Here is a 25,491-nt window from a genome sequence, read left to right on the forward strand (position 1 = left end):
TTCAACTTAATATTCTTTCTCCGAGTGTTTCAAATAACTATTTTATCAGCTCATGTTTATTTTATACCACGTTAAGGCACTGATTAAACAATTTGTAGGAGTGTGCTATATGATAAGATAAATCATTTTATTTATTAGTTACGATTTCCCTTTTCGGAAGCCTCGTCGACTCACATACATGCAGCATGTCTATATTCTGTCCCGTTAATCATAAACACAACATGTATATACATATATAATACATATATATATATATATATATATATACATATATATATATATATATATACATATATATATATATATATATATATATATATATATATATATATATATATATATATATATATATATATATATATATATATATATATATATATATATATATATATATATATATATATATATATATATATATATATATATATATATATATATATGTATTATATATGTATATACATGTTGTGTTTATGATTAAATTATGGATTTGTCATATATATATATATATATATATATATATATATATATATATATATATATATATATATATATATATCTTTATATACATATATACATATATCTTTATATACATATATATATATATATATATATATATATATATATATATATATATATATATATATATATATATATATATATATATATATATATATATATATATATATATATATATATATATATATATATATATATATATATATATATATATATATATATATATATATATATATATATATATATGTATATAAAGATATATAATAGCAAATGATTTGTCATCTACTCTATCATAATTAAGGTCAAAATTGTTGTAAGTTACAATATAACATATGGAAGCCGTATCGATTGGAAACATCTTTGTGCCTTTGGAGGATTGATTATTTTTTCTATTGAATGAAAATATTCTCGCGTAACTATCAATTATCGAAATAATATGATTTATTTCGTTGGTAAGATCGAATTGATACGATGGTGTTAATCGGTACGCGTGCGGGCGCGCGCGTTTCTGTGATCAACTTTGCTTTGTACCAAGGTAGCTTGCATTCTGCCATCCGTCGTTCCTCGGCTGTCAACAACGTTTCTATGGCAACTGTCAAAGCACAGATTACAGTGGAATATCCCTGTCAACGGTGCGCTTAACGCGTATCAGATTTTTCTTGTAATCTTAGTTGTTTAGTATGAAATGTTGAGATTTACTTATCATAAGAAATTCGCTATATAAAACGAGGGTTCAACAAATTCGATACGGGCGATTTAATAAAAGTTATCTTATACAACATCTCGTGTTTTTACGCGGTTTCTAATGTCAAACGTAAAAGGTCGACGTTTGTCGAATTTCTAAGAAGGGAAGGGTCATACATCGGTATCGTCAACTCCTAGAAATTGCGAAATAATGACCCACAATTAATGGCGATCTTTGATGAGTCACCAAAAACTCTCCGCGTCTGTCTATCGTCGAACCCTTTCCAATCGCCTGCTTATCATTCAAAAATAGTTTACCATCTAGATTTAGGTCTACTTTTATTTACGCGTAAAGATTTTTCAGAAGTCGTTATTCAATCAGCACGGGAAATTTTTCGTCTGTGATACAATTTGTCGCATCAGGCGCACCTAGCTTTATTCGATTGAATGATAGTGACATTTAAAACATGTCGGTTTTTAAGATCTTAGCATAATATGCACAAGTAACGCTCCATACTTATACGATCCATTGTTGGTTAGTGATATAAATTTAGCGACGTCTGCCCCCGGGCGAAAGACCGTCGACATTACCGATCGGTTTTGCGTTGAAAAATTTACTTATATATCAATGACATTTCAACGGTGTCGTGCGGACCTGGACATTTTTAATAACAGTTACATATTCAAAAAATCATCGTATTGAACGATCGAGCGATGGGAAAGTAATAACCTGGCACTTATCCAATAACTTATCGGGCGTGAAAGCCGCATGAAACGTCCCCTGAACATCCGATGGACAGGAACGGTATATTCCTAATCAACTTATGGACATTACATTGTGCTTGACTATATATTTTATGCGACGAGTTGGAAATGCACGTGTTTATATTTGTACCAAACATTCAAAACAAAAATCATAGATTAAGGATCAAAAGAATAATATCGTTCATTTTCCCCGATAAATCGATAAGTGTGTTCGTTATTGAATTTGTACATATCAGCTCCGGGTGTAAACAAAATTCGATTTTGCAAACTATATCACAATAACACCAGCAATGGGATGAACCTTTTCTATTAAAATGCTTGCCTTCCTTTGTTAGGCTTGTATTCCCTAGTGTTCGGTGAAATTCGATAAATAAGCGGTGGCCACGCAGACTAAGCTTTTGTTCTTTTTAGATAAACAGATCGATTGGAAATCTTTGAAGTCGTCTGACGTTGAGCTCTTACACGAAAGCCAAAATGCATCATTTACTACTTCAAAACGACGTCTTAATCATCAGATCCAATCTTGGCTACTCGCGTCTCGAATATTTTCATTATGGCATTGCTTTTTTGATGTTTGTAGAAAAAAATAAGTACAAATAGGATAAACGAAACGACTTTCGAAATTGTATACAAGCCCACACGTTTATTCTTAAACCCCGATCGTGATCACCGAGTGAATAGTTCTTCTGGCTCAATGTTTTCTGGATTTTGAATGATTTGCAATCTACACTTCACAGTGAAGGGTTGTGATAAGTTAGACGTGAGTCCAAATTCATGAATCTGTAATATAATACGGATTCAGAGTAAGAAGAACAATTCACTCAATGCGATTTCCTGCCTATTCGAGTTCGGGTTCTAAGCATTACTTGCCTGACGAAAAGATTAAATCATCGGTTGCCTTTCAGTACGCCGCATCCATTTTCTCTAGTTTCAAACTGAGATACTATGCCAAATATTTCGTTACTCGCAACAAATTTGAATAGTCTTTTTACGGTCGATTCAAATAAACAGACGATTTATCGCAAATCATTTCTCTCAAATATGCATGAAGAAGTGCATTCAACTCAGGAATTTCTTTATTAATGAGGCGATTATATCCTCGGACAGGAACACGCGCGTATGTCGAAAGTGACGATAGTAAATGATACGAATTGAGTAAATAGTACGAAGCAACTTTTCGACAACACCAGAAACAGAAAACAAACAGAGCTCTATTGAATTCGAGCTATTAACGCGGCAGTACGTGCAGAATACAAGCCACATAATCGCATTACTTTAATGAAACTAATCAACGACGATGCCATCTGATAAAATCCTTGAGTCAAGTCAGCTATTGCTTTTAACGATTGTCATTTATTACATAATTCTATTCGCAGAGAGAATTCTGAGCGCAATAAGCCCAGTGATGAAATTTTTGTTTTAAACGTATGACTGTGTAAATTGGAATAGAAAAAGGACATGTGGGGAAAATTTATTCAGAAGAGATTATTGTTTTATCATGCATATGCACTATATACTAGAGAACACCGAAAATGATTTAAAAGTTGAATTAAAGAAGATATTTGAAAATTGAAATGATGATTGAAATTGATGAATTTGATTACTGAAAATCAAGACGGACATAAGCTTTGTTTATTTTATTGAAATTTGTGATGAAAACACGAAAAACTAAAAAAATAGTTTCTTGATTTGACAATTTTTTTCAAAATTCTGGGAGGCGGATCCGTACTCCAAGTAATTTCAAACAAAAAACTACGTTTATCGATGCCTTCTGCTTAGTACTGTCGACAACGAATAGGATAATATAGATCATATAATATCAACGATCAATAAAGTTATTTCGGATTGGAATATACCGATAATTGAATTGAATTGACCGGCAACCGGTCTAGACCCGATATATTGGTGACATAGAGCACATCCATCCTCTTAAAAAAGATTATTAGAATTTATTAAAAATGAAATAAGAGTTATATGTTTGATTACCAAATAAACGCCAGAATTCACAACTTTAATTGTTATTTTCAAACGCCAAAATCGACTCACACAGAAACCCTTAGATAACGCATACTTAGATAACGCATACTAGCACAAAAATACGTAAATGCATTTACGTGGTTTGATACTGTGTATCAGCGTATACAAACGTTATCATAACGGTTTTTACGGCGTCAAAAATAGCCTAAGTAGGGTGTCAGTTAGTCGGGGAATTGTTAAGCGATTGCCATCATAAAGAAGCAAAAACTGAACGAACGTCAATATTATACAAATCGCTTAGAGAAAAAATGCTTAACCGGATATTGATCGACATCGCTTTATTCTTTATTCGACTCATACTTGAAGGTTGCATTTTTAACGAAAGAAATGAAAAGCCACGAGAAAACATCAATTAAATCGGGAGTTGGTACATTACAGGTACAATGAACGACAACAGCGCCTAGTCTGTTGAATGCTATATATTCTACTAGATTGGCGAGCGCCTTTTCGATGTGTCGTCGGTGTGGTGATAAATTCCCGATACGAATTACGTTCAACACAAGACGAAAGTCATTAAACGACAATAGGTTTAGTTTATCTGTTAAAACCAGTTACATCGTTCGGAAATTAACACATCCCTGTTGAGCGAACTTATACAAATACACATCGAGTTTCAGATGCACGAATGACACTTAGTTCGATAAAGCATAGCACGGCCCAAACGTTTTAATGTTTTTTCTTCGGAACCGTAAGAAGAAATAGGTAAACAATTCCCTGTTTAGGTTTTGCCTATACTTATTCCTACATTCCTCTATTTTCTTTGATGCATTTCAAGATGCACGGAAGACACTAGTTCGATAAAACATAGAATATTCAAATTCATGTTTCTTCGAAGAAATTATGTATTAAGAAATAGGTAAACAATTCTCTGTTTAGATTTTCCCCAAATTTATTTCTATATTCCTCTACTTCCTTAAATTTGATATATTTCATAATTTGATTCGATTACCTGATATGGTTTATTGTATTATTAATTATTTTTTAATCATTAATTTGTCATATCACACGGAAGACCATTGCACGATAAAATAATTTCAAAATTATTTCGTAATCAAAAAGACTTAGATAATTACATAAAAATACATAATCAACTTGGAAGAACCATGTTCTGTCGATAGTATTATCTCCTCTCTTATAAGAGAAGCGCTTGCTCGGCCTTTGTACAAGTACAGTGATATAGTTCGCTAGAAAATCAATCTGCAAAGACCCGCTTATCTAATTTGAGCTTAATGCAGAATACGAAGTACATTCGAACAAGTAATGGGAGGTTTTAAAATCGTTTTTCATATGATTGATACTACATCGCATTAACCGATTTCATTTTAACCACTTCAACATATTCCAATTAGGCATTTGTTGACGTTTCCAACCATTTAGAATCGTATTAAAAGCATTTTGAAAGCTCGTAAGTGCAATTGGTAATTTTCGATTCGGATTTGATATGTCAAATGTATTGACGTGAAAAATCATTTAAACACGTTAATGACTTGTCGTCGGCGATGAAGTATCTGAATAGATATGGAAAATGTGGCAACGAATCGCGGTCTGATTAATAGATTCAATAGATTCATATTGCAAAAAGGATTTTATTCCGCGTCGAAATGAATAAAGGGGTTTTTGATTTCTGTATTTGTCTGTTACGTTAGACGTTGATGTAGTTAACGAACTGAAAATAGTAAATCTAAAATATGTCTAAATTGTATCGTTTTCTTGGTTTTCGAAAACGATTGCTTTAAAAACCCTCCGAGCAAATAGATACTAACCTGTTATGCTTATTCATAAATCTTTTACGCACATATATGTATATATGGTGGTGACTTTGCGTGCGAACGATGACAAACATCGATACCACCGTGTGATTATTATACATGCCCGTAAACCACTTGGATCTGAGGCCCATTATCCCCGTTCACAGTTTGAACATTTTCTGTCCGTTCTTTGACCCGAAACCACCAATCCTTTATCGAAGAGTTGACGTCGAAATTGATAAGCGCGTTGCAATTGATCATTAGCAGTCGCCATTTTCTTCTAAATATACCGGTACATAATCTCAGCAAGCCACAAAATTATATATGCTTTATCAAATACTGAGTGTATTGCGATTTTCTTATATACTCTACGCTAATTCGAGTTGCAAACGTTCGTATATTCACTTAAATCCATTTGATTTTGTTAAGCAGGAAAATCTTCATCATTCATTGAAAAGAAATCCGCGTATTACTTAAAACGACTAAGTTTCGCCTTCATCGGTGGTGGTGATCTTCTCTATTTTGCAGTTTCTATTTGCAGGTACTTGTATCTTGTGCCGATGATATTTTGGTTTATGCATTTAATGATATTGTTTGTTATTTGGATACGTGCGTAGAAATGTGTGTCTTCTTTTTCTTAGATGAATTTATGCGAATATGATTCTATTTAGTTTTAACATCATTTGATTTTATTTGATTTTTTTTTCGTGCGGCGTGTGGACGTTTTTTTTCTGATTTTGTATATATACATTTCATTTTATTTCCAGCGGTGCATAATTTTCTGAATGATAGCCATGTATCAGCGTATACATACAGTAAGTGCACTTTCAGTTTCTGCACAACCCTCTGATTTGTACAATGCCGAAGACACTATACGATATACCGCATCAAATCCTCATTTTACAGCGGTTTTTGCAAGATAGCACTCTGCGCAACCTGCGCTTCGCTTCGTTGATCGTGGGCCGGGTGTTTCAGTGGTGTGCAGTGCACGTTACGCTATCCCGGCTAACTGTGTTGAAATCTTGAAGATGACTCATTATGATGAACACAATTTTCATCTGAAATAATATTTTCGATCAAGAATCTTTACGCGGCAATTCGAATCATATGCCCACCGAATGTAGAATCTCTGGAATCAAATTTATAGACCTAGCTATCGTCATCTGGACCCAGTTCGATAAGTCATGGTAGCTTGGGGCCGATCCAAGGGGAGGGTGCAGGGGGCGCGCACCCCCTAAAATGTCAAGTTGCCCTGAAATTTTATGGGAAAGACAAAAATTGATAAACGGATACTTTCAAAGTTAAATTCATAAGCTCGTTCTCTGTATTTCCAAAAATGAGTCAATGTTTTCCGATGAGTTTTTTTTTCGGGGTGCCAATTTGATTATGCCCTATTTTGGGGTTGTACACCTCCCTGATTCAGACCGTAGATCCGCCCCCGAACTGCATTCGAATTCGGTTTCAAATAAAATTGATTTTTTGATGATTCAACTTCACCACTACTCTAGGACTGGTTCGTGGTATGATCAGTCGATCGTGTGGAAAGAGGTTTCGTGTCTTCGGTATATATAAACATGTTCATTACTATGTACTGTATACTAACCCATACCGCCTTTGTTAGATTAGCGAAAACGTGTTTTGCTTTATTTGTTAGTTTCAGGTTCCACAGATAGGATCTTATTCACTGTGCATATTTTCAGTTTTATCACGATACTGACATCCGGAAATGTAAATTATAGCTATTATATTTATTTCGATGATATCTTGCATTATCTTTAGTTCCTCCATCTCGTGCATGATTATTTTCAGAACATTTTATGATTAAAATGTGCATGTTTCTATCTTTATCGAAATGAATATAACCAAAGTCTGTGAGAGAGGAACGCATGCGCTCAGAGAATGAAATCTGAATTTCAGTGTTACGTATTTAATCTATTTTTCCAATTTCCTGTCAATCAGGTACGAGCAACGTGGTCGCAAATGTAAAACGGCAATTTATCGTGTGGGAAATTATCATTTTCACCGATTGTTTCCATCGCTTCCGTACATGGATGATGTCGTATTCTGCAATACAGCGTCGTGATCAATAGGCCAGCAAGCTTCATAATCAAGTTGTCAACACGCCGTGATAGCGCAATAAATCCCCAGCCTCGGGTCCGCCGTGTATAGCACCAGAGAATCAGCGCACACAGCGCGCGAGAAATTCCGCGACACTTTTCCTCGACATAAAATAACCATAATATAACATCGGTTATGCCATTTTCATAAAGACGCCGACTGCAACATTCATCTTAGAAGGCGCTGCAAGCACGTAATGCTTTATTCGGCGATTACAGATTACTGTATTTAACGTGTTTATCAAGGAGCGATTATTTTGTCTTATTTCCAAGAACTGCGCGGCAATCTGGATTTAATGAACCGAGTACGCCGGTGTCGGCCCGTTTCGCCTCGGTTGAACCGCGCGGGTACCGACACAGAAACCGCCGACACTGCCGGGCCAACCGGTGCAATCGCTTGATGCTATATTTGCTATTTTACTGCCGAATGATTGCAAATAAACGACTCGTTTGCCTTGTCACGTCGCAGGAAATATCGGTCGTCTGGTGTCTCCGTATACTAATGTCCATCCTTTAACTTTCGATTTTCAACCCGCTTCAAACGAAATGTCGTTCTATTGCGGCGTTTTTGTAGACGTTGTTGTTACAGGAATCGATGACCCAATGCTGACCGATGCGTGGCCGATTGTCCTCGAATCCCATAAGATGATTTATCAAATGACGTGTACATAAGCTCTCAGCTATTCCCCCTAATCCGGAGACTTTTGACTAAAAGCAAACCAGAAATATCAGCCGAGTAAATCCTCAGAGGGATTATATACAGGCTACAGCCTTCACCTCGACGCTGAAACAAAGGCACGGCATATTGATAAAATATGAAAATTGAACATTTGATTCGAATTGGTTAGATTGCTTTATCAAGCGGAACAACATCATTTCCCATCACTGCGGCGGTATACATCGGAAAATGAAAGCAGCCCCACGGTGCTAGTTTCCATCGAGACAATGTATTATCGGTATATATTGATGCGCGCAATGGCGCCTCGTACTGAAAGCGCCATTCTACTTATAAATCATCCAAAGCAATTTAGATAGTTGAGCCGGTCACCTGTCAGTTGCAGATCCATCGAAGCACCAACATCAGCGCGACTATGCCGGAATACCCTCTAACCGTCCGATGTTTCATAATAAGGCCTACGGACACCTCCGAAAAATAGCAGTTGCAAAACTATAAGCGACGATACACTTTCGATGATCGATCAGGATATGGAGATTCGTATCGTGATTATGCTAGGAACTAGTCTATGTAATTCTATCCTGTTTCAAGGTTATCTATTTAGTTGCGATCGATAACGCGGACCCGTTCCACCGCAGGAAGTTACAGCTTTTATGTTCGTGACAAAATAGCAATTGGTAATAAACTTTTAAAAAGCTATTGAATGAATGAGCTAATGCTTTATTTTCAAAAATATAATTGATTCGTTGTTTATCTTTTTGCAAACGTATTTTTCCATCAAGCGATTCACATTCAAATTCAGGAAAATTTCCAAGATCCGTTTGTCATCATTTCTAATAACGAATAATATATTATCCCCTATATTATGTCGATATGTATAAATGAAGCGTTTTTATGAACATTAGCCATGTATTACTGGTTTACGTAGAAATCTAGTGATACGAAAACACCTGTTTGATTGATGAGCACTTGAAAACACCAGCGTGAAAATGAAAAATAATTCTCACAGCTGGCCGGTCGTATGCTCGAATGAAAATCGATGATCGCACACAGTGGCGTGATTTCCTCCATCAAGAATTTTATAATCTCGGTACAACTACGGCGAGTGAGTGATTTTAATTAGATTTTTATGCAAACAAACCCGTTACGAAGTTGCGCGTACGACGAGCGAGCGAGTTGTACAATATTTGCTGCTGCTGCATTTGCTGCATATTCAGTTCGAATGTATAATGTGAAATTCACCTATACAGACAACTCGATAATCATACGGCACCGCATAATTTAAACGGATTCAATTCGTATTCGTCGATCTGGAGTATTATGGAACGATAATCGAAAACGAAGGGTTTTATTGAGTGCGGAGTCCAACGGATATCCCGAACGGAAATGACGATAAGGGCTCCGTTCATCAGAATTAAACCGACTCTATGTTCGCAACTCTTCACTCTGCAGATGTTCAGTTTCATATTTACAGTCCTGTAATTATTGGCCGCACATGTTATTAGACATATGCATATATATATGTATACGCATGAACCGTCGTAGTTTAGATTTCACGTTGATTTCGCTGGAAACTCGATGAGAAATATCGACAAGCATTTGATAATGCGCGTTAGTTGTGAAAACGGCGTAAACAGGTTTTCAACACACGCGAAATAGCAAATTTTGACAAAATCGCATTTTATGCACATTATATTGATTGATTGTTATTACATTTCATTCATATTTACGTATCTAGATTGACAAATTTTTCAAAATAGCAGTGTGTGAGCTGACAAGAGATCCGTTGCCGGAAAGAAGGTGTTGAGAAATGCGGTATTTGAGTCTACAATGGTCACCAGACGTCGTGCGCGTTAATTGATTCATGAAGCCCGAAATACTTCATAGAGGAAATAATAATCGTTCATCAAGACGCGCTAATAGATACACCACATCAAATATGCAACATCCCATTCAGATCTCGAGGCAGATATTATATTCGCCAACCAACAACTAGCTGGTAACACCGTATCAATGGACCCGCAGGACGCACATGCGCACTAACGGGACGCGATGACGTGCTGCTACGTCGCAGACGATGCACTGAGATTGTCTGGATTCTTTTGGTGGATGCGGTGAAGGTGGGCGACATTAAGTGTTTCGACGTGTATTTAACTTGTTTGTGAATAGTTAATGGAATATCGGATTCGTTTTGTGCAGGATATGTGGATTATGCCACGAAGTGACAGTCCGTGAGGAATTTTAAGAAACGGGAAACTACAAACAGGCGAGCCGGGTTGCTTTCGTTTCCATGGCATCCTGTTCCATCCATGAGTTGTCGCCTGCCTACGACGACACTAGAGAGCTGCTGCAGTGTATGGCGGTGTTACACTCGTGGTGTACTGGTCACAACAACTGTGGCAACTCCGTGTGAAGTTTACGGCAGCTGAGCCTTCCGAGGGCGTTCGTCCTATAACGACAGAATTTTAAATGCGCACGGAATTGGATTAGTATACAGTATGCGAACCCATTAACCATCCCACTGATTAAATTTCGGCAGATATTCAAATTACCCTTACACGAGAGGGTTTGACGACTTAGCATATCTTCCATACATTTATACATATAGTACATTTAGCGGATTTGTTATGACTGGCGGAACTACCAATAGATTCGTTAAGAGAGTAACCTGAACTTGTGGAATATGAATTACATCTGGATATAGATCTAACTCAGTGTTTCGTTGTCTCATTTGGGAATTAATGACGCCATCCACTTAACAATTGACTAACTAAACGGATTACAGTTCATCTGTTTTATTTTCCTGAATGATTCACATGTCCACATTTATTAGTTTCCCCGGTCAAGAGTTAGACTACCTCAGGTCTACTGGCTTCGCTTATAACGTATTGCATTGTGCCTTCATAATTTCCTGCCTCAATATACCACATTCCAGATTATCGAGCAAGGTGAGCGTTTTTATCGGCCGTCGCTTCTTTTTCTTGATTTCTCGACGGTTTATGTTACAGGATTTAATGGTCGAAAATTTTCTCGTTCAGACCTGAAGATTCATGATTTATCGTATTCTATTCAGCCGGAACAAAGACCTCTCTATCGGTTAGAATGATCTTTTTGTAGCTGATATATAAACTTATAACTTAAACGCTGTGCAAGCTACGATATTTTGCTTGAGTGTGTAAAATATGATAAAGGGGGACTTTTCGCGAAATTATGCAATCATGATGAAAATGTCCTCAATCTGGTAAGTTCATTAATTGAAGAAGTCGTTTGATTTTCGACCCCGTTATTTATACAAAATTAATGGATGATAAGTCGAGAAGAGTCACAATATCCGACCGAGAGACGCCTGATGATGGCTAAACTCTTTAGCCAAAACGTTGGTCGAAATATATACAGTTATTCACTTGTATTCTACACTTCTAAGAATTTTTCATCTTTGACTGAATTTATTGTGGGATTTCTCTCCTATGATAAATGACGCCTTAGACTGAACTAGTCAGAAATCAGATATTTCAATCACGAGTGACAACAGTCTCTATGCCCCGATCACCTGTCTTTACCACTGACCTACTCTAGTCGGAAGTGCTCTCCGCTAGATCGTTGGCATTGTTCAAGAAATTTGCCCGAGAAGCGAGTATTTATTGATTGATTGATTGGCTCCCTAATTGATCGATCTAGTATCGATATACCAATTGAGCGTCGTCAATAATCCGCATTCAAGATCGCTGGGCATCGTTAAATAGCCAGTTTCCGAATTTAGACAACGAACTAAAACCTTGAGGCGGCAACCAGATAAACATTATCCATCGATCATTGTGTCTCCGTTGTGTGATGCCACCGAATCTAAGATCAATTCGATATTCCATATCAGAATCAACGATATTATATGTTAAACGGAACTGGGACCTACTGGTTTAAAGTATACACATGTGTAAGTCTAAAAAAATTGATACATTGTTTCTCATTTCTCTGAGCTTAAAAAGTTGACCCGGCCATCAGCCTCTATACCCTGTACATCACTTCTTTTTAGAAATCATGATCAAGCTTAACATAACAGACCCGGCAGCTTTAGAAATGAACTGATTACACATTTTATTGTACTTTCAATATGATACGGCCAATTAGGAGAAACAAGGTATTTAAGTATACTCAGTATTTAAGAATTGAACCGATACCATGATGGCATAAACACCATATAACAAACTTAAAATATGGCATTTAAACGACGGCTAACATGAAATAACTCGGCGCTGAAAGTTGACCAAGGCATGTTGATCAATCACTGTGTAACACTTAAAACATCAGTATTGTAACCGGAACCGGACGACGTGTGATGTGCTGCTAACCATTCATCGTAAGGGTGTGTCCGTCACTCTTTGGTTGTGAGTTGCTCCGATGACCTTTTCACGTAGATATTTATACCACAGCAATTTTGGGACATTTTGGGAATTTTCAAATCATCCATGGAAGTAATTGGCGTTTTAAAGATGCAATTTCAATGGATTCTATCTTGGAGCCCGAGGAATTAAACTTATATATAGTTCTTACGGCCTTGACCGGTTCTCACCAAAGTCGCAGTCAACCATTCAGATTTGCAAAATCCGGCAATTCAGACAAAATCCCGAAGATACGTTTTCGTAAATGTCAAGTGACCGTCGTTATCCTCTTATCTCGTAGTAATTCTCGATCATCGGCCGCAGATCTCATCGGTTACGATTCCCGAAAGTCCTGATTTAGATTTGTGCACGAGCTTATCACCGGTTACGCCGAACTGAATCCCTGCCCTGACGTCATTACATTCAGATCGACATATACACGAGTCGAGAGAATAATATATGGTTGCAAGGCATATTAGGTGGTTAGGTGAGGTTATAGTCGTTCATGATTGGATATCGAATATATTCATTGATTTTGAATAATTCCGCTAATATCATTGTTTCTGCTTTGGTATCCGCGGGCTTTCAAATCGGTCCATTGTCTGATGCACAGACTGTTATTGCCTGAAATTAGCATGTTCAGCAACAGTGCGCGTAGGCTATCGTTTCACTGTTTGAACGATTTCGTACTGACCACTGATGTTGGTAAATAGCTGTATGTAGTGGTGTTCTATAAAGTCCGGGTATCATGGCTGTGAGTATGTGTGTATATTTAACTCATTTCCGAAACAGCGTTTATTAAGCGTTCCGATAAACACTTCTAGCAAATACGAGTAAATATCCAAAATTCACGCCCGTTGGAAAGATATTCATGTGGATGAATTCAAAATGGAAAATTGGTATCAGCGTCTGGTAGACCAAATTGGCTGGGGCCGATCTAGAAAATTTGACAATGCAGCTCTCTGGGTACCAGAAAATTTTGAAAAATCGATACTTTTAGATAGTATTTCCTGCATTTAGAATCATTTTCGAAAAGTGAATACTGACATTATTCAGTATATTTTATACACCACGAAATTATAATTCTAAATCAAATGTCGAATAAATCATTTTTGAATATTTTCATGGGCACCTAAGATAGGAGACCTCTGCATATAGTAAAAACTAAGAATTATTGCTTTTTTCCCTTTTCCCCGAAAGACTGTTAAAGATATTCTAAATATATCTAAAAAATATACACCATTAGGCTATATATAAACATTTTCCGATCCCAGAATATTTGATTGAATTACATGTATTAGCCTACAGGTGATATTTTCCCACAAAACATGCCTTGCCATTCGCAGCATATGTCAAGTTTATGGCATGAATTTGCGGATGTACGTGTGTATGTGTTCGTTCTGATGGATATCTATTTGCCTTGGTCAGTAGTTATGTATACATTGAACTCGTCTGCATGATAATTTTATTGTTTTCGAAATACTGATGTAAATACGGCGATTGTTAATTGCCGATCGCGTGATATTGCTGGTCAAACTGTTGCAATTAACTACCTTTGTTCCTATGACCCTTGGCGTTGTGGTTGCGTTACTTTCCGTGAGATGTAACGACCAAGCTCGTCTCGTCTGTTCTGCTACTTGCACAAATTTTCCTTGTGTTCCCGTCACTATGGTAACAGCAGTCAGGGTAAAATAGCTAAGTGTCTTCTATCTCTTGCTTGTATGATGTCTTGACACAAGACATACGCAAACGTACGTCTGTGTGTATGTACGTATAAGTATCACTCAAAGTCGAAGTGAATATCATATATTTCCAATTTGAATACCAGTTTAAGATGATTTGGTGGATATTTTGCTTATTCGCTGCAAAATGGATCTCACTCATATACATTGGTCCGATACATGTTGTGATATATACTTCGAAAATTACGAGGTTACTGGGCTCCGTCCGATTTCATCCTTATGAATTATGTTGTTGTACCTGTACATATCAAATATGAAAAAACGCATTATATTCACCTTAACGTATTTATGATGAAAATGTATGAACCCACGGTTCGTATTAAACGATTCGTTGAATTTTACAGAAGGTATTTTTCGTTTTTTTAAAGATCCGTTTTAGTGATATAGGATGTGATGCTGTGATTTAGCGCTATTTCCTTTGAAAACGCGGATTAAGTGAACGAATTTTGAGGTCGAAACGTTTATCTACTTAAATTCGTATACATTTCCATATAAATCGATACGAATGATTTGCAGTTTTACTGGAACACTTTGACAGAACTATTATCTCGTCATTACGAGCTTCTGGCTAAATATGGTTCGACAGAAAGTTGTGCCGAATTAAAAGCTGTTCAGTCGAAGCTTCCGTACTGAGCCCTCTGGTGAAACCGCGAAGGCATCTATAACACCAATTCGCCGGTATTCGTTGATGTCACGTGATCATTCATATGATAGTCCGTATATCACTCTTATGTCGCATTGTTGCAACTTCATGAAATGTATTTTACATCTCTGGAATTAGACAATCACAAGGTTAGAATGTTGCTTAAAATGTCAGAATCCATATCAAGGACTGGTGAAATACGATAAAACACACACATCGCAAATAATGTGTTTATGAAAGAGAAAAGACGACCTAACAATGCAGGATAAATGTTCCCTGACAAAATGGAGGGTAGCAACTGTAAAATGGTTTATTCCATTCATTTTAACATTTTCTGACTGATATTTCAACCGATATGACAACCTTTAGAACGAATTAGGAGTTCGCTTCCAAGTTGACATATGTCCAAAGGCACTCCTATCACCGTACGCCCTCGTCATCGATATGAATATCATTTTGCAAAAAAGTCGTCGTCTGTCTCGTAGGTGCATGTCATAATCGTGCCCACATCTACAATCAGTATTCATAAAAGATCCATCCTATAAACATGATAGTTTGGATGTTTTGAGATCTTATTTCATTTTCCTCTACTCAAATACTCGAAGCCAAGTAACTGAATGCGTTCGTGTCGAATTGAATTACCTCATACCAGGCTCGCGTCTTTCAAGGTTACAAATTGTCAAAAAACAAAAACAATCTAATATCGAGGGAACATCTTTATTAACTGGGAAAAATAAATTTTGAAATCCTCTGAATATTGCAGTTTGTTGTTTGATAGTTGTATGGGTGTGTGTGTGCGCGCCCGGGAAGCCGGGATTCGAGCCAACTCTAGCTAACCTAACTGAAGAAACCGAAGACCCTAGCCGTTCGGCCAAACGCTGAACTGATTTACGATCAAGCATAACGACCTAATCTGACTAGCTACTCGTGACGCCATACCGAACCGTGGCAAGTGTAGAGATGAATATTGTAAATACTACGTATTTTCGACACGGTTAAAATGTTTTTTCAAATAATTGTATATATGATCTGCATTCACCTGTTGTTGAGCGAATTTTTGCTGATAAGGACTTCGCCCGGCGCATTTTGTGTGCACAATTTTTCGCCCGTGTACTGCCGCGAAACAGTGTGAAATAATTCGTTTTTTTTTTTAAAGTTTTTATTTCTCGCTTAATTCACGTTAATCGGAGGCTTTTTATCCTCTCCGTTGCGAATAGAACGAAGCATCCCATTTCTTCATATGATCCGCACGGGCATGGCTTTTTGCGAATCCATTAATCGGCTTGGCTTTGTGACGTGCGTGTCCATCGAACTGGAACAGACTGGCATTGGATTATGTATAATTCATCATAACTGACTTGGCGTAGACGATCCCTCCTAGCAGGACCTGATACTTCACAGAGCTAATCTTCGTAATTCCGCATTTTTATTCGAAAATTCGATTTAGCCAACTTGTTAGTCATTCATTTTCGTAACATCGTTCAGAATCTTTAAAAAAATGGAATATACATTTCGCAAATATATATTAGAATCTCATTTTAAACATTCAGCTCTGTGTAGACACTCTTTTCTCTTGTCGGTCCAATTAGCTACGACAACTTACGGGAGATTCTCATTATTTTTTCAGATGAGTGGCAATGCATCGCCACGGGGCTCGACAACAACTTCGGTGGCTGTAGAAAATGACAATCGAGCCGCAAAGAACAATCGGCGCACAAGTAATCTCAGCCAACAAGACCAGTTGAACAACGACAGTCCGCCCCCTTCGCCGGTCGGATCGGGCGCTGATAGAAATAATAAAGCTTGTTGCTTTTGCTGGTGTTGTTGCTGCAGCTGTTCGTGGTAAGTACGCGCACTGGCTACGAATGAATATATAAATAAATAAATATCGAAGTAGATGATTGGAAACGTACAGAACTTTTCCTGTTACATCTTTCCCTCACTTTTGAAAATTAACGTTTAATAATGCTAAAAGTTAGTTCTAAGTTCCTTCGATGCGTAGTGTTCAATCGGGGAACAGAAATTAACGACAAGTGTACTGCTATTTCAATTGTGATTGTTAGGAAGGGGGTGTGATGATGTGCATTTACTGTTATTTATTTCGTAAAAGTTTGTTTTTACAACCGCGAAAGTGCGCTTCAGTGTAAAAGATTGCCCAGCGCCATATTGCATGCAAACGCCCAAGTCCGTTCAACGAAAACGAACGTATAATTCATAGTTCATTTGTTATTTCACGAATCATGAATATGAAATATATTGAAAAAGGTTGATTTTGCCTGATCAGGGTTGGGGGATTTTTAGAAATCGGAATAAAAATTGAACGTAACAGCACACTTTCAGCGTTTCGGAAACAAAGTAAAAAAGGCGTGTGTGTGCGAACGAATGAGAGTGATTGTGTTGTTATTTCGAATATCGAGGTTTTCATGTATATCTCCGTCTTAAATCATTACAGAGAAAAAAACACCCTGAAATCTTCATTCAATCTAATGTAGAAACGTTGTATATAACTGGGAGACAGTTCAAAATTCGCACGAACAAAAGGAATCAATTTATTATTACGGCGTATATATGAACCAAGTGCATTGTACATGTTACAACTATCACAAAAAGGGAAACACGCATCTGAACCCCAACCCAGATCGAGTAAAATCGACAACCTTGAATGCTAAATAGAAACTCGCCTTCCATTTCAGCGAAAGTCACTACTGACAATTATATTCACTTGTTCGTATATTATATAGATTAGAGCACTCGTTTTAGATTAGAAAATTATATATAGGATATCTCTGTATTTCTTCTCACTGTTAGTACCGAACACGGATGATCATTTCATCTTTCACTCTCCCTGCTCTCTTTTCTCTTTCTCTAAAAATGATATATTATTCTCATTATTTTCGATAATCCAATTCCGTGCGCGCAACTATTGTTCGTGTTTGCTCGCTATAACGGCGAAATATGGTTATTCGAAGCATAGCGCAATAAGTTAGATCGGCATATATTGGAAAATGCTAGCGTTACAGGCGATGCGGAGCAGCCCGTTGCGGCAGATTCACAACGCATAATGGGGCTCCGGCAGCGGACCTCGAGTAGGTCGACACTTCGCTTAGAGATTATGCCTTTGAACGTCCGCGCAACCGCATCGATTATCGAACGCGTTTCGTCTTACACAAAAAAGCAGCCGAATGTGTCACGGGGGAAGGGAAAGCGAACGAAATTGTTATCGTGTTACCGTCTTAAGCAAACGCTTAAGGAAAACTAAATAGCCACGTGACGATCTGAAGGAAAAATAGAGAAATATAGAACCGATACTTTCTATCTTCCGCGTGCCCGAGATCGGCGTGAAGAAAACTCACGAAAAGGCTAAGTTCATTCAGTGTTTAGTTTAGACGAGACGGAATTAGTTTTCTTTACGGGGATTTCTTTTTTCGAAGCTTAAAAATTAACCATCGCTGACCAATAACTCGTTCATATCTAAAGACGAAGGTATATTTGCATTTAACGGATATTTAAGTCCTCACAATTCTATATCGATTTGAAAATTTAAGAAGCATGTTTCCCTTTGATAGGTTGTCGTGTCCAATGACGCAATACCAGAGTGCCAACCAAACGGACAATACAAACAAGTGAGGCATTTTTATAGAGGCATAAATAGCTAATTTTTTTTAGAGAAAAAAAAAACGTCCGTACATGTTTTTCTTTTGTTCGTCTGCCTTGCCGGAGATATTTCAATATTTGATCATTTGAACGTCATTTACTTGATGACAATAATTTCAACTGTTATGAATTACCAAAGATTCAAAATTGTCTATCTTTATCGAGTCGAACACACAAGAAATGTACGGATGGATTTTTAAGTGCGTATTAGTAGTTAACAAATGTATCTAACCGTTTTGCAGTCGCGAAAAAAACCGTGGCCATATATATTATTGTATCTTATTGGTGACGTCCAAAGTGATTTATCTCGGCGAGATAATCAGGCCGAATTCAGGGTATTCGTATTTTGTGACGATAGATATATCAGCACAGGCAGTAAGCCTGGTGTCAGTTGCTCAAAAGTTGGTTAGAGATGAAAGAGTGGATAAATGAGATCGTGACAATTGAATTTAATACCATCATATTTTTCCACTGGTTAACTCTAACGAACTTTTGAGCAACCGGCCGAACTGAACTATAGTAAAAAAAAACCCATTAGAAATCCGAATCGATCTGACGTTCTAACTGATGATTATAAAAAGGGATGCGTTCGTCTCCGCAATACACGTAGACGACTATGCCGAGACTCCTCGTCGGAGGTTCTCCAGACAAGTTTTCACGTTGTTTGCTTAGCTGATGATAAACTACTTTGGACGTGGTTTTGTTTCGTTTATATCACTGTATATTCATAATTGCGTGAATCGGAGAATGTTGACCATTTGGTATTTCTGTATATGTGTGTGTGTCGTTTTGTTTTGTTTTTCAAATCTGTAACAAACGGCTTGAACGAATGCGTTCCGTATATGTAGAGAATAACCAGAGGATGTTTCTCAGTTTTGTTAGCCTATTGATTTTCATCATTATTTTTTTCGGGGATCTCTAGTGGTCATCTGGTAGTCACGTTTGGTTTTGTCGAATGTGTTTAGTTGTTTCAAAAGATGAAATAATGTCATATTTAAAAAAAGAATGGATCACATTAACGCGATCTCGAACGGTTTCTTTTACAGTCTTACTTTAAAAAACAGAGAACCAAATAAAAACCAAAATAAGGAGGCTACAAAATTAGAAAAGCTACAAGAAAGTAATGAACCGTAAGTAATTTGAATATCAAAATTTTGCCTATTTTATCTATCTAACTATGAGAAGATAACTATAACAGTAGATAACTATATAAGTGATTTCAAGGATAAGATCTATAGGAGGTGAATGACTCCTCCCTATAGACAGAGCCAGCCTGAACGGAGTATTTATCGGTGGGAATCGCAAGTAATTCGTTCTTATTGATTTCAATTAGCCTTAAGCGTACATGGCTTCATGAAATATTCAATCTTTATTTAATGAAGTCTTTGATGTTGCCATAATACAAGAGACAAGATGATATCCATGTTTAGATCGTGTAAGTCAGCGTATACGTATTCGTATGTACATGTGAATCGGCGTTATCGAACGCCTCAACGTAGTAATCAAACGGCCAAAAGCGAAGTCTCCATCTAAGATTCAGACTGAGGTTTGCAATTCATTTATTATTCGTTTATCAACCTAGAATATGAGTCGCTGTTGAATCAGTGATCTGATGTACGCGCACACAGACTCACTGTTCGGTTGTCGCCATCACAACTAGCAAAACCTCGTCGAAGTGACAGTACCAAATAAATAATGTTCGCGCAATCGATTTCTGTCCCCATATTGAATCATCGTTTGTCTCCGTTGGCTCTTCATCACATTTTGAACTAAATCAGGATTTATTCCTATAGTGCCAATGGGTACATGGCACAGGTATACAAACGCATAAACAGTCTCGTGACGTTTTGATGGCCTGACTAGATCAGCCTATATTTTTGTCATCTATGACAGTCTCATAGATATATTATATGACATGTTTGTACTTTCCTCGAATAAGATGAATTTCCCCGAAGGTTATTCCGACAGTCGAATCCTAGGACGTCCGGCATGGAAACCCAATACCCAAAATACCCAATACCTGAAATACCCAATTCGATGTTTTTCGGAATATCGTGTAAAATCCATTTTGCTCTCAGGAATTGGCGGCAAGAGAATCCTAATTTTTGCAAGTTCTAACATCTTATGATAGTTAATGATAATTAACATATTTTTCAGCCCTACAGCAGAAGAAATCATATTATGGTCACAATCTTTTGACAAATTAATGGGTAATTTGTGTAAGTATGATGAAGGCAATCATTTCGTTGGGCATGGGTAATGGATTATTATGAACTTGATCACGATCAACTGGTTCTTTTCTTTTCGATTATCAAAAGTGAACTGCGCGTGCTTAAGCGTACACCATATTCTCTTCGTATCACAATTAAACGGTATTACTTTCGAGTATCGGCTAACTGGAAGGAGTGGCATTAACCACACATGTAAAAATCGTGCTTCTGGTGACTGGGTTAACAACTAGTAACCCGTGTTCATCAGATTCCAGCGCATACCGCTGATATCAACAGAATCAAAAGTACCAGTTTCCATAGCAACCGAAACACAGGTATTATTAGGCCTGAAAATATAAGCGATCCGCGAAGCATCCTCCGTCACCAATACCCTTCAACACAGTGCCGTCTTCTCACTAAGCCGCAAGATGTTCTCTCCCATATTTTTCAAACGAATCCTCTTCGTAACACAAAGTCGCCGTCATTGTAAATGTGAAGACGGAACATTCCTTTTGGGCTGGAGATTTTGTTTGATATTTTGAATCCACGGGTGGTTTTGTCGTTGTAGGTGGCAGGCGGACGTTTAGGGAATTCCTTCGGTCGGAATACAGCGAGGAGAACATGCTGTTTTGGATGGCTTGCGAAGACCTGAAAAACGAAAATAACGCCGAACTGGTGGAAGAAAAAGCGAGATTAATATATGAAGATTATATATCAATATTATCTCCCAAAGAGGTAATAGAAAAGTTCCTTGAAAACACAGATTTTAACAAAACATTTGGCCAAGCCATGCAAAAATTCGAAAACATCGTGAAATACTCATTTGCGAGGCTTAGTTCATCTTTATTCGATATAAAAACGAGGATTAAGCAGAATTAGAAACAGATTTTGAAATGAAAATACGATTGATTGTTTTTTTTCAGGTTAGTCTAGATTCGAGAGTAAGGGAAGTAATCAACCGGAACATGGTGGACCCGACGCCGCATACGTTCGACGAGGCACAATTACAAATATACACGCTCATGCATAGAGATTCCTATCCTAGGTTTTTAAATTCCCAAATTTACAAAAGACTTGTTCAGCAGACACAAACTACTGGGAGTCAATCTTCCCAATTACTTCTTCTACAACAACAACAACAACAAAAACAACAGTGTTCACAATCTACATCATCTTGAAGGATGTTATTCCGTTATGATAGTTAAAAGATTATTCCCAGAGGAGTGTCGCCGATGCACGATACACAACAGTCGAATGTGTGGTGAATTGTTTTATTCAGCTGATAGTTCCATTTTTCTAAATCGTTGGAAAAAGGAGCCCGATCGTTATATCTCATCTACGCACTAGCAGATGTTTACGCCGAAAAAAACAACAAGCGCCATGTCAATTCGCGTGGAAAATGGCTTGCAGGAAATGACGCCTCGAGCGCGTCATGAAAGTCCGTTTGTTGGATACATTCTAAAAATGGGACCAGCAATAAAAATGGCAACTGAAAACACGTTTGGCAATGCGTTCACTGCCAAAACTAGCACGTAGTTCTCTTCGTAGTCGAATGTGATGTCCAATACTATAATTTTCTCATCTAAGAGCATAAACACGGGTAAAATACTCTTCGTCGCTAGAAACCTAGAGGTTTCGGTGCAGGATTATTAACACAACAATTGTTCAATGTCATACGTACACTGAACAGCTCTTTGATACAGATGGACGATAACTCATTAAGGTAATAGTAGGGGAATAATATCATATCATTCTTCCATATCACTGCCTGTCGTGATCTCTGTATCTGAAACTTCCATGATATGTGTATATACGCTAATGTTGATATTGGTCGGTCAGTGAACAGGATCACAAGGCATCGCTGTAAATTAATCATACGTCATAACCATCATCCCGTGAGTGTTTACGGATCATATTGTTGCCTAGAATTTTACCTTATCTTGTACGTACAGCCGCGTCAACCAACGGCTGTCACCTAGGTCGTACGGTTCGTCTGTTCATTGAAAGATTTTCTCTGTATTTACTAGTACTATTTGAAGAAAAGTGTGTGTCGTTCATATATGAGACCTAGGTTGGATTATTTTTCATTGAAAACAAGTTTCCATGTTGTCGCGTGATGCTTGTGTAGTGATGCGTTTGCAGATTACCGTGCACTATGCAAATGAGTGATTGCTTTAGCATGTGCATTTAAACCGTAACATTTTTCGTAAACCAGCTCAGCTTGTGCGCACTGATGATTTTGTGTTACTCTTCGCCGAAGCTATTCACAAGAAAAAAAAGAAAACCGATTCTGGTATTATTTAGTCCGTTGCGGTGTATGTATAATATCTTACAGCTTCGAGAAACAACAGCTCCAGAAGATTCGTCCAAATAGACGGATTTTTTCCAAGATTCTCATGACTATCACACAATATGCTGATAATCTCATGTTATGTTTAATGATTCGTTGCAAACTATTCTAAAACTCGAGAAAGATCTGAAACCATTTTGCAGTAAGAAAAACGTGTTGTGGTGAATCTTTTTCGCGCTGATTGGATCGATAATATACGGTGACAAATCCCAATGAGAAATACTTTCTCAGCCAAAATCTTCCTAACGATTAGAACAATTTCACTTTTTACACTATAGGAAACGATAAATGTACACGATAACTTATAACACATATCATGGTGATTTTGATCTGTATCAGTTTTGCCCCTTACTGTATCATCTCGGTCCTTCGAAACAAGAATTCATTCTGCTTATTTTTCCACGTGTATGACGTATCTCTCTCTGTCCTTATCTAGTCATGCACATATTGTGTACATATATACACATATATATATGTTCAAAAAAGCAATAAACGAACCTAAATTAGATTTCTTTTCCATAACGCTGAATGAACTGAATATATGGCTTCATGTATACATGATGTATATTGTACGTATAGAAACATTAGATTTATTCAAACGCAATCGGGAAGGCGCCGACAAAAACAGATAGCATCTGTTCGTTTTTTTTTATTATTCAACATCCAGCGTTCTTTAAATTTTGTCATTTACGTAATAACATATCGAATCGACTTCTTTTTATGCCGCACGGTGGCGTAAAAATGTATTATCTAGTCATAATAAAAAATGATAGTAATATTGATGATGATAATAATGATAATAATAATAATAGTAAATGATGATGGTAATAATAATGATATTCAATAATCGGTTCTAGTCAGCGCTGTTTGATATGAATAAAAGGTGAGGATTGTGTGAATGTTTGTTATAAATCCGTGATTTTAACCATCATTAGCATTTGTTGGGCTTCCTTCAACTGCGGCATTGCGAAGTCGTGCTATATTGCTTATACACACGATGACGTTCGGTACCATTTCATAAATAAAAAAAGGTGAATCGAATCGCTTTCGATTATCGAACCAAGCCTTTACGAGGTTGAATATGAATGTTCGAGCACATTGTAGTCGAAAAAATGCAGGTGTCATTTTGAACTATTATCACCTTTCGATATCAATTTATGAATGTAGTACGACCGGTAATTTTTTTGTAAAATACTGGAAATTATTTTGAAGATGAATTCACTAATATTGTTAAAATCATCGTTAAATAGAATATTTTGTGAATCTATAAATTCATGATATCGACAAGAAAAGAATATTTTCTGGGTAGACCATAAATAGAAGTGCTGTATTGAATGTAACTTTCTACTTGCTTGTTAATGGGCTAATAATAGTAAATGCTTCAGATTCATCATATACTCTTTCCTCAGCATGAGTACAAAACGAGACCTGTGTTTTAGATCTAAAGGACTGGGTCCACAGTCTACCTATCAGATACAAGTGAGTGATTTTGTCTTGGTAAAGCGGAACCGGAATATGGGGAGTGGTTGTTTTATGAAAATATAGTAATTCTCGGAGAAATGTTGTTAATGTCTATATTTTAACGTTAAGGTTCTTACAGATATCTTACAGAAACGTTTAATGTTACCTATTAATTACAAGATTGGTCTTTAGAAGTATGTCCGTTACTAATATGATAAATATATACTCAGACATAAAGATTCTATCTTAGAATCACGTTCGCTTTTCTCCCTCACGAAGCGAAAGCTTTTTAGACTCTAGTGTAGAATTATGTAGTAGTCATTAAACTGTTTTCGCTTGGATCTATTTATTTTGTTATCTATTGAGTGAAAACCTAGTCTCGCCACTGTTATACAAAGTTATTCAGGGATTCTTATAAATACAGAAAACGAATACGTTATTCAATTAGGTTTCTTTTTTTATCGATGAAAGTTTTGTTAGGTTTTTTCAGCGCCAGTCGCTTCTCGAAGCAT

General features: G+C 36.9%; 1 protein-coding gene across 1 annotated transcript in view; it reads left to right on the top strand.

Moving 5' to 3' along the window:
* The window catches only part of LOC141899037 (regulator of G-protein signaling 17-like), a 28,045-nt gene extending 5,699 nt beyond the window's left edge, over positions 1-22,346 (top strand). Inside the window, exons 2-6 of the mRNA XM_074785189.1 lie at positions 16,932-17,146; positions 20,005-20,088; positions 21,116-21,177; positions 21,737-21,903; positions 22,092-22,346. Coding sequence (XP_074641290.1) covers positions 16,932-17,146; positions 20,005-20,088; positions 21,116-21,177; positions 21,737-21,903; positions 22,092-22,346 — 783 coding nt within the window. The remainder of the gene's footprint in view (positions 1-16,931; positions 17,147-20,004; positions 20,089-21,115; positions 21,178-21,736; positions 21,904-22,091) is intronic.
* Positions 22,347-25,491: the final 3,145 nt, after the last annotated feature.

The sequence above is a fragment of the Tubulanus polymorphus genome, chromosome 2, assembly GCF_964204645.1.
Source record: "Tubulanus polymorphus chromosome 2, tnTubPoly1.2, whole genome shotgun sequence".
NCBI lineage: Eukaryota > Metazoa > Nemertea > Palaeonemertea > Tubulaniformes > Tubulanidae > Tubulanus > Tubulanus polymorphus.